Raw genomic sequence first — 10,302 nt, forward strand, 5'->3', positions numbered from 1 at the left:
TGTTGAGAGATTATTTGCAGTCCACAAGTTAAACCAAGAACAGCTCTGGATTGCCTGAGATGCACTTTAAAAGATGTTCTCAGAGTTTTTACTGTAAGTGAATCTAAAGAGAAGGGAGGGTTTGCTTAGAAATGAGCTGCATATACAGGTTTTCTGCCCACTCCAAGCATTTGCTATTAGTATATTTGATGAAAACAGGAAAAAACTAAAATTGGTGTGTGTCAAAAGTGATGGAAATAATAATGTTAATATGAAAATGCATCTAATGTAAAATATGGGAATAATTAGAAGCTACAAAGAAAAGTAGCATTTTAAACTTGATATTTTATTTCAAAGAAAAAGTATGATACTGAGTATCTTGGTTTTTTATAATTGTTTAAAAAAAGGCCGCAAACTATTACCTTAGGGCTCTTCCAGGGCATCTGTTATAAGTTGGCAATAGCAAGGCATAGTTGTTTCCCTACTGGCATTATTGAAACTCATCGTAGTCACATCCCTGGGATTTGTAGTTCTTGCTTATAAGGAAGGTTTTGTGTGAGAAGATTGTGTCATCTGCCATTTGTTACTGGCAGACACATTCATTTTACTAAATCTCCTTTGTCCATAGAGAATTTCTTACTTTCAAATGTTATGCAAAAATGACAATTGTTTTTTGTGTAGCATTTGACTATAGTGAGTCATTTAGGCAAAGAAAAATGAAATAGAATTACTGAAATAGAATTATGGTGGTAAAATACGGGTGTTAGTCTCCATGTGGTCTAAGCCCTATGAGAGAAATCTTGATAGGGTTTTCAGAGAAATGAAGCCATTTCAATTTCATCTTCATGAATGCATTTCTAGCTTAAAAGGAGCTTAAACTCTAAGCCTCACTAACAATTTACTTGGAAACAGCTTCTGCATGTGGCTTTTTTCAATCTGGTATGGGTTATCTGCCAGCCTTGTCCCCTACATCTCACTAGTAGTAGTAATCCCATTAGATGATTATTACTGGTATCCTCAAAGACAGATTTAGTCATAATTGAAAAAGAACTTCAAGTGTATTTAATCAACTGTGTGGTCATTTTATTAGTGGAGACTCATGTACCATATAACTTTGCCTTAAGTGAAGTGTATTTATGGCCTGGGGCTGAATAGCTGTTATGTTCCCAGGAGTGGGAAATCCTTAAGCTTGCATGAAATTGCACCAGAAGCAGGTAGAATTGGCTTTTAGAAGAGAATTTTTTGTTTTATTTTCATACAACTTTTTAATTTTTTTGGCTAACAGTTGTTGTCTTTGGCTGGTGATGTGTGATTATGTACAATTTAGTTAGAAAGTACAGATTCAGAGATGGATTATACAGTGGAATCTGAAGCATGGAGAAAGCTGCCACTGAAAAAAATGCTGGTTTGTAACATTTTGCCTTCAGTATACTACCTAAATAAGGTTTCATTTAACATTGTTTCCTGAAGGGTCACTAAATGTGTGACATAAAATCTGAAGTCTTTTCCTTGATGGAAAGGATCTTTCCTCACCTGAGTGTTGCCACATCTACCCCAAAGTGGGCAAGATGTCAGACAGAGACAGAGAAATGAACAGTGGGGCAGCAAGATTTCAGGAAAGTAATCCAGGGGTTTAATTTTCTGATGAAAACCTATGACGTATGTCCTGTGTGAAGTTGAAATCCATGCCCCATCTTGCACTTTGCAGTAATTTCATTGTTTCTTCCCAAGGGCCTTCTGCTGCCCATGATTAGTTTTGCAGAGAAGGGGAGGAAAACTGTAATAGCCAGCTGGAAAATGTAAAATACATTGTCATCCCTCAGCACCCTGCTCGATCAAAACATGGCAAAGCACAAGTAGGACACCCCTGCTGAGGTGCTGCAGGTATTCCTTTCTAAGCTGGTATCAGGGTGGGTGGGAGAACCTGCAAAGTACAGAAAAGTAAAACGTGTAGATTTAATTCCTTGTAGGCTTGATCTGAGTAATCCTCATTAGAGCAAACTGATCACAGTAAGAAAACAGCAACAGAGTCTTACAACTTCTCTTTGGAATTGGTGCTTCTGCACTGAGAGATGAGGTGTACCCTACTGTCAGCCCAGTGTCCTCTGGCCTGCGCCCACAGCAAATTTCAAATCCCAAGTAGGATTCTGCTTTGGTTTATGAATGCTGGTGCATTGAACTGAGTTCAGGTTCTTGGTATTCTTCCATACGGATTCCTGTTTTCCTTGTTACAAGCTTTCAAGTGCTTCTGAGGTGCCAGTGTGTTGCTGACTGATGAACTGACAATAGCGGCTTTAATCCACACTGCTTCTTTAGCCTTATACTTGATGATGGAAGAAACAGCTGAACCAAGTACAAAGACCCATCAAAGCCAAATAATTCAGCTAACACGTTTTGTAACCAGTGTTTTTCACAGAAGCAATAAGATTATGTGGATCAGCTGGTATGCTTTGTGTCTGGTGAAAAGAAGCTTATTTAAATTAAGAGAGCCAGGAAATCTGTGTCTCAGTCCAGAAGGAAGATGGGTTCCACAGAAGACCTTGACTATCCTCAAATCATTGTGCAATACAGCAATGGATTTTTAATCTCAAAGGTAAGAAATATAACTCCTAGAAAGAGTATGCAGAAAGAAATATTCAGAGATTTCTCTTTAGGTACTGATTGTAAGTCTTTGGAAGAGGTGAAAGCACTGGCATAATGACTGTTTTTCCAAACATATTTTTAAGGCACAAAGGCAAAACTAGTAATTCCACTTTTCTTATTGTTTGCTGATGCTATTTTCTTAAGCACATGGGCATAAAATTATAATATCCAGTGCAGTAAATGATTTTTTTTCCTAATTTTCTACTTAACTTTCCTATTGTCCCTTGCTGTACCTCTGGCCAACATGGTAACAGGAGGAATGCTCTTTGGGTTGTGCAAATACTGCTGCACTTTAAGCTCCTGAAAGGCAGAGCTGACAATAAAGAGAGGAAAAAATAGATAATGAAGAATAATTTTGTGAGAAAAAGAAGTGCCCAATGCTTTCCAAATTAACACTGTTAGTACTATGTTTTTGAGAAACAATTTCAACTTTGGTTAAGCCATGTTCTTACTCAGGGTCAAAAGAGCTTCATTGTACAGGAATCATTGTAGCTCAAATGATTGTAGATACAGGCAGTCAATTAAATGGATGTCTTTGTTACAGCTTCAGGAGTGTTTATGTGACCAGAGTAATAGGCTGATACTTGTAAGGTTGACTGTGTATATCTAAAGAAAGATGGTTGGTTCTTTTTTTTTTTTTTTTTAATGTATGATTAGCTATGTCTGCCTGAAGGTTGATGAATCTTGATGGAGAAGTTACACAACTCTATGGAAAGACTGGACAGTTTTGTTTGGTTGAATGAAGCGGTTCTTCTGGATGAGAGGAAGCTCCCTGCTTCTGGAAGATCAGTATAGTCATTCACATCAGTCCCTGAAAACAAGATCCATAGAATGGGATATTCCCCCTATTGCAAGCTGTGAGAGAGTCTCTAGCGTTCACTGAAGCATGTGTTAGATCCTTAGTTAAAGAACAGAAATATCAACAGACAACAAGCACCTCCACCCAGCCTTGCCTTTGTCCTTTCCAGGAGATTGTGAGAATGTGTTCATAAACTAAGGAAGAGGCAGGGACATTTACACACAAAATCTGGTCTCTAAATTTGGACTTTTGAAAGCCAAAAAGCATTCGCTGGCATCACTGGAAAAGGAAAAAAATAAGACCAATGAGTGCCTTACATGCATAGTATCTTATATCGGTGCTCAGATAAACTACAATTTAATAATTGGACTTGCTTATATGAAATACAAGTTTATCTGAAATAAATATTACTAAATTTATATTTTCTCTAATTAAGCAGCTTGTGAAATGCAGTAGGCTTTGTGCTTTCACCTAATCCCTCACTCCCACCTTTCCCTACTCCCAGGTTATGTTCACTGCCTGTGAGCTGGGGGTGTTTGATCTTCTTCTGGAGTCAGGAAAGCCTCTGCCTTCAGATGCCATTGCTGCAGGTCTGAGTGCCAGCACCATGGGGATGAAAAGACTGTTGGATGCCTGTGTGGGATTGAAGCTCTTGGCAGTAGAGATGACACAAGAAGGAGGTAATAAAGGCAGAGGAATGGGAGTAAGTTGAAAGATTTAAACCTCTGATGGCTTTGAAAGTGAGGTAAGATGTGTGGGCCAAGGTGATACCAAATGTTAAGTCAGTTAATATAGCTGGAAGAAGGACAGAATCTCTCTTAGGATTCACTTTTCAGCTGAAAGAGAAGAGGAATTGTCAGCATGATCACAAGTATAAAATGAAACACAGGTGCAGGGCTCTGTATTCCTAAACGTCTTTGTGCAAGAGCCATGTGACTTTAGAGAAGATATTTAGGAACTCTGTGGAGCTTGTCTCCAGAAATCTCTGGGGTATGGACAGGATTTTAAACTTAAAACAAAATGCTGGGGTGGATGGTAACAGCATGATTTAAAACAGGTTTTGTTTTTCTTAGAGTTTTTACCATTATGTGAACTATTTTGTTAGGTTTTTGATCAGAACTGAGAGGTAATGTAAGTTTTTCCTTGTGTCAGAAACATGGAATCCACTTGGACAGAAAGATCTCTGGCCATCAGACAGCTGGTCAGGACTAGCTAGAGTCTCACAGGTTGTGTCCCCTGCTCTGCCTTGTGTTGGCATGCTCTGTTTTAGGGATTATAGTTATTGCCCAATGAGTTTGGGGAGAGCAGGATCTATCTTTTATATTCCTTTGGTATGCAAGTCCTGTGGGTGAGTGATGCCACTGCAGATGCATTGGAGGGAGTGGGGGAGATTTCTGGGCCTTTAGGCGTTCTTCTGTCTGCAAAAGGTCCTGCCCTAGTGAACTGAGGGAGGGTAGGTGTGGCTGGCCTGCAGTTTTGGGGACTTTCCCCCCACCTGCTGACCTTGTTGATCAGAAAAAAGACTTGTCTGCAAAGACTTCTCACTTAAATAAAGCACACCAAAAGCTTTCTCTGAGAGCAGAAGCCTATATGTAAATGACAACACTTTTTTAAAGGCCTTTTTTTGCTCTCTTGAAAGAAATGTTTGTTGCTGGAGTTAAGCGTAAGGGAGATGGTGTTTACCTAGATGGAATGGGCCAACACAGATTTCAGCAGCCCTCACCCACTGCTCATTGCAGTGGAAGGATTTGGTTGTAGAAGTAATGTGGCTGTGTCCTTTTGGCTGTATAGACATCTTCTGGTGATAAACACCAAGATGTACAACAGACTTGGCAAGGTGATATATCATATATGTTAGTAAATATATTTATTTTACTCTTTAGCCCTCTACAGAAACACAGAAATTTCCAATGTCTACCTTACAAAATCTAGTCCAAAGTCTCAGTATCATATTATGATGTATTATTCCAACACAGTCTACTTGTGCTGGCAGTACCTGGCTGATGCTGTGAGGTAAGAAGGAGTGCTGTGTGCTGTCTGGTGCTTTGCAGCTTCTGTGTTGCTGCTCTGAGTGGCATGTTTCTGGGGAAGAGCTCAATAAAGATGCTGGCTAATTTAATTTCTCAGAAATTAAAAGCAACAGATAATTCAGCTCTTAACATGGCCATATGTGTGCTTTCCCCCCCGCCTTGTTTCCCATTTGTGTATGTTCTTGTTTTCCTTTTCCCTGTCATTGTAGAGATGATCTAGAAATCAGATTTCTTTGTGTCACCTTCAATAAAGCACTTTGTCATTACAGTGGATCTTACTGGACATGGCATCAACAAAGTAAATAATGAGTAGTGGTGGCTAAGGATCCTTCTGTTGCAAAGGTTTATAGGGGTAGTTTAGTATGGGTCTGGAGTCTCACTTGTTCCAGTCTATGCAACTGATGACCAAACATGGTGTAGATGATGGTGATGATTGCATCAGTCTTGTACCTTAACCTCAGGTGTGCTCCCATAAATGACAGAATCCTGGAATGGTTTGGGTAGGAAGAGGCTCTAAAGATCATCTAGTTCCAACCTTCCTACTGTGGATGCCCCTCACTAGGTCAGATTGCTCAAAGTGCCAGCCCACTCTGACCTTGAAAAGAGCCAATCATTCTTGTGAGAGGTTGAGAAATATATCAGCACTCTCACAGGCTTTTTCAATTGCTATTTTAGAGAAGGAAGAAACCAATATGAAAGAGCTTTTGGTGTTTCATCTAAAGACCCTTTTGGAGCAATGTACAGGTAATCATTAGAATATTTATAGAAATTTTATTCTTCTTGTTGTGGATAAAACTAATGTTTTTAATTATGACTCAGGACAATTAAATATGATGATGTGAGAATTCCTCTCATCATGTCATGCAATGTTTTTACTTCTCAGCAATATCAATTACTGGGAAACTGTCTGATATTTTGAATAGAAGTATATAGTTTCTTAATCTGAAAAACATCACAGATCTCTGACAGAGGCAATGGTAGTTGAAGGAAAAAAAATCCCTTGGAAATTCTGAGAATGAGCAGCAAAATACACTGTTGGATTTCACTAGTCTTAATTCTCTATTTAAATGCATTAATTCATAGCTGTACAGTCCTGACACAGTAATATTCAAAGTAGGTTTATATGCAAAGAGGACATATTCTGTGTCAATAAAACGAGAGATTTTTGTTTAAGCTGAAACATGTAGCAGCAGTTATATTATAGGAATCTCTGAGGATGTGGTAAGGAACCTTCTGTCTGTGCTGTCTCTTTTTGCATTGCTAGATCAGATGAAGAAATGCTAAAATTCATGGCTGGCCAGAACTCAGTATGGAGTATATGTGGCAGAGATGTTCTTGCTGCATTTGACCTTTCCCCTTTCACGCAGATCTATGACCTGGGAGGTGAGTGTCAGAAGATCTTCTTTAACAAGCCTCTGAACTGTCTTTTATAAGCTCTGCAGAGGAAAACAACTCCTATGTTATATGATGGGCTAAACAATGGAAAGCAGGATATAACAATATAAGGAGAATTTTACTGATTTGGTTCAGTTAAAAACAGAAATGTGAGAGTGATGAGAGCATTAGGAAGCTGAATGCTTTTCTCTACAGTCTGATTTATAAAGGTAGTCACTATCCCCTTGTGGATGTGGCAGCTTTAGCATTTTTCATGCATTTCTTGATGCATTCCTCCAGTGCTAGACTCTTTCCTTCTTTCCCTTCAGTCACTGTTGCTGCAGTACTGCCTGCAGCCTCTTATCCTGCAGTACCCTGTCGTCCCAGCACTGCTGAATGCCGCCAGGATTCACAGGACAAGGCAGGCTCCCTCCTGGCCTCCCTCGTTTCTTCCCCAGAGCCTGGTTTAGTGACTCTGTTTTTCATTTTTCACCTTCCAGCACCTGCAGCTGATCTGGCTAGGAGGGAGTATAAGAGTGGTGAGGGCTGGGGCTGACCTCACGTGCTGCAGGCCCCAGACCTTCCTGCAGAATACATGGAGACAGTGACTTCTCCTGCCCCTCTTTCCTCCCAAAACACGGGGTGCAAATGTGCATTGCCAGCTTCCATGAGGCTGAATTGCCTGTATACTTTCATGGGTGTGTCACTGAACAGGTTGGGTTTGTGTCAGTACTGACCTTCTTTTACTGTCCCCAAAGGAGGTGGAGGAGCTTTGGCCCAAGAGTGTGTTTCTTTGTATCCAAATTCTACCGTCACAATTTATGACCTGCCCAAAGTTGTGCAGGTGGCCAAAGAACAGTTTGTTTCCCCCGAGGAGCATCAGATCACTTTCCACGAAGGTAGGTGTGGACAGTGGTGTGGTGGTGTCCCAGCTGTTGCTTCAGAGCCCTGGCTCTGCTCAGAGGTGTCATACTGGGAGCTCAGGTCTCTAGCTGCCCCTTATGGGAACAGTGTCTCAGGCTGCAGCCTCCCCAGCCCAGCTCTGCAGCTGTCCCAGCTGTCCACCAGCAGCTGTCAGAGACACAACTTAGTTATTCAGCAACATTAATTCCTGAAGAGAACTATTTCGTTTCTTAAGAGTAGGGGTACAGTAGCAAAAAAAAAAAAAAAAAAAAAAAAAAAAGTATCGTGCAATTTTGAAATCTGTCATGCTTTGTTATAAATTTTCCTAACACTCACCTTTTCTCCTGTGCAAACCTCCTGGCAGATGTGAGGGATGCCAGGAACAAGGGTTTTTCCTTCTCTGGTCACAACTGGTTGATCTTCAAGTCCTAAGATATTTTAGACCATGAAAGTGGGTGAGCTAGCTCCTACTCCTCTTGCGCAGGCCACTGATCCTGCATAGTCTTTGTACTATCTATGAGGAAAATTAGTATAGGGAGAACTCATTTTTAATGTTTACAAAAGTCTTCAAAGTGCTGAAAGTGCTTAAAATTGCTCAAAGCTGAGAGAGAGAAAAGGAGCCTTGAGGAGAGAAGGGAGTGTATAAAAACAAAGATGCAACAAAATGGGAGAAGAAATGACAAAGTAAAATGCTAAGAAAAAAAATCTGAATGCAATACACCAGGTGCTAAACAAAAGGAATAATAAAACTAGTGTTAGGAGGTGAGAGATATGTATTTTACCTGGATTTATGAAGTAATTCTGTGATTACTGAAGATCTTTGAAAACTTTCTTAGAGAAGGCAATATTCTCCTTCTTTCTCGTGACAGAAACCATGTGAACCTATCTCCTTAGGTGCAGTATGAATTTGAATTTCTGTCATTGGAGAAAAACCAAAACTCAAAATGCTATCCTGTGTATCAGTCTGTTTCAGGATGAGTTATTGCCTTTAAATGTTTCAAGTCTTCTTGAGAGTGATCAAGAGCTAAATTCCCTATGCAGTGCAACAGAGGACTTTCACCTGGTACCTCCATTGCTGTCTGATATGTCTGAAGGACATTGCAAGCCTGGAATTAAACAGAACTGAAAATATTTGCATAACTCAGCTCTCAGTGGTGTGGGGATTTGTATAATGCATGTATTCTTGCTTTATAGGAGACTTCTTTAATGATTCAATACCTGCAGCTGAACTGTATATTTTATCCAAGATACTGCATGATTGGGATGATGATAAATGCAAACAACTGCTGGCAAAAGTGTACAAAGCTTGCAAACCTGGTAGGTGTGAACTCTTGAAGAGCAGAGAGACTCTTAATATTGTTTAGATAGGTGTATACATCTCAGCAAAAAATCCCATTAAGCATCACAATGAAGCCTCAGAGTTTCAAAAGCACTGCCTGCAAATCAAAATCAGTAAGGTCCTGTAAATTTCAGCTGGGGAAAATGGGAAATTTCCATTCCAGCTATAGCACCCCTTCAGCTCTGGGATGTCAGTAACAACATAGCTGAGCAAAGACATGCTCTGATGCTTTGGCTCTTTCATTGTCTTCTGTGATGCTGAAATATATCTTAATATAAAGACTGCTCCTTCCTGAAAGTAAGGTTAGGATAGGTCCCAGTAACAGCTCAAAAATGCCTCAAGTTTTCATTGCTCAGGGTGTGTTTTCTTTCTCTTCTCTCCACCAGGTGGTGGAGTGCTGCTGGTTGAATCCCTTCTGAATGAAGACAAAAGTGGGCCTGTAGAAACCCAACTGTATTCAATGAATATGTTGGTCCAGACAGAAGGGAAAGAGAGAACAGCAGCAGAGTACAGCAAGCTCCTGGAGTCAGCTGGCTTTGGAATGATTCAAGTAAAGAGAACTGGAAAACTCTATGATGCTGTTTTAGGAAGGAAATAGTAGTCCATGTTTTATGTACATAGCAAAACAGAAAAGGTTGAGAAATGTGCTATTCTCTTCTTAGGGGCCAATGATCAACTTAGCTTTTAGTTAAGGCTGCCAACTTTTTTGTAAGCTGATACATTGTCAAAAGACTCACTAATAACACATCTACAAATCTGGAAGCCTGGCTTGGCTTGCCTTTGGATCTGGGAAGGAAAAAAAGAAATCAACACCTGTTCCACAAGAAACAATCCACAAAAGAAATGTGTAGTGTTCCTGCTTCAGCTTGTATCAGTCTCTCTGATTTTTAACAATGTATCTGACAAAAGCAGAGCTGAATTTGTACTTGAGTTCCTGCAAAATAAAACTAATCCCTGTACTGAGCTTTGGTGCCTGCATTTTTATTCCTGAAATATTGATATAATAAAATCAGACCAAATTATGTTTCCTTGTGGTCTTTTCAGAGTTCCAGAAGAAACCCTGTCTGAGCCTTGGGGAGTTTTGCATGAAAAATATATTAATTTTTTATTTCCTCTAGACTTTGATTTGAATTATGAAAAAGTGTTGTACCTTAGTGACTGGTTGAAGCCCAGGGATTTTTATTACAAGACAGGTAGGCAGATGATACAGCCAAGTCATTCTGCTATGTACTTGG

General features: G+C 39.9%; 1 protein-coding gene across 4 annotated transcripts; it reads left to right on the forward strand.

The window, feature by feature from the left end:
• The first annotated feature begins 618 nt into the window (after positions 1 to 618).
• ASMT (acetylserotonin O-methyltransferase) lies at positions 619 to 10,030 on the forward strand. 4 transcript variants are annotated; one of them, XM_053936351.1, is made up of 9 exons: positions 2,545 to 2,572; positions 3,280 to 3,496; positions 3,927 to 4,101; positions 5,305 to 5,434; positions 6,127 to 6,195; positions 6,716 to 6,834; positions 7,584 to 7,724; positions 8,923 to 9,045; positions 9,454 to 10,030. In XM_053936351.1, exons 2-9 carry the CDS (start codon positions 3,362 to 3,364, stop codon positions 9,663 to 9,665), a joined length of 1,104 nt encoding a protein of 367 aa, XP_053792326.1. In that variant the 5' UTR covers positions 2,545 to 2,572; positions 3,280 to 3,361; the 3' UTR covers positions 9,666 to 10,030. The 4 variants fall into 4 exon arrangements, with proteins under 4 accessions (XP_053792329.1, XP_053792327.1, XP_053792326.1 ...); XM_053936352.1 differs by lacking the exon at positions 3,280 to 3,496 and having other exon boundaries at positions 620 to 2,572; XM_053936354.1 differs by lacking the exons at positions 3,280 to 3,496; positions 7,584 to 7,724 and having other exon boundaries at positions 619 to 2,572.
• The last annotated feature ends 272 nt before the right edge of the window (positions 10,031 to 10,302 follow it).

This window comes from Vidua chalybeata, chromosome 2 (assembly GCF_026979565.1).
Source record: "Vidua chalybeata isolate OUT-0048 chromosome 2, bVidCha1 merged haplotype, whole genome shotgun sequence".
In the NCBI taxonomy this organism is placed as follows: domain Eukaryota; kingdom Metazoa; phylum Chordata; class Aves; order Passeriformes; family Viduidae; genus Vidua; species Vidua chalybeata.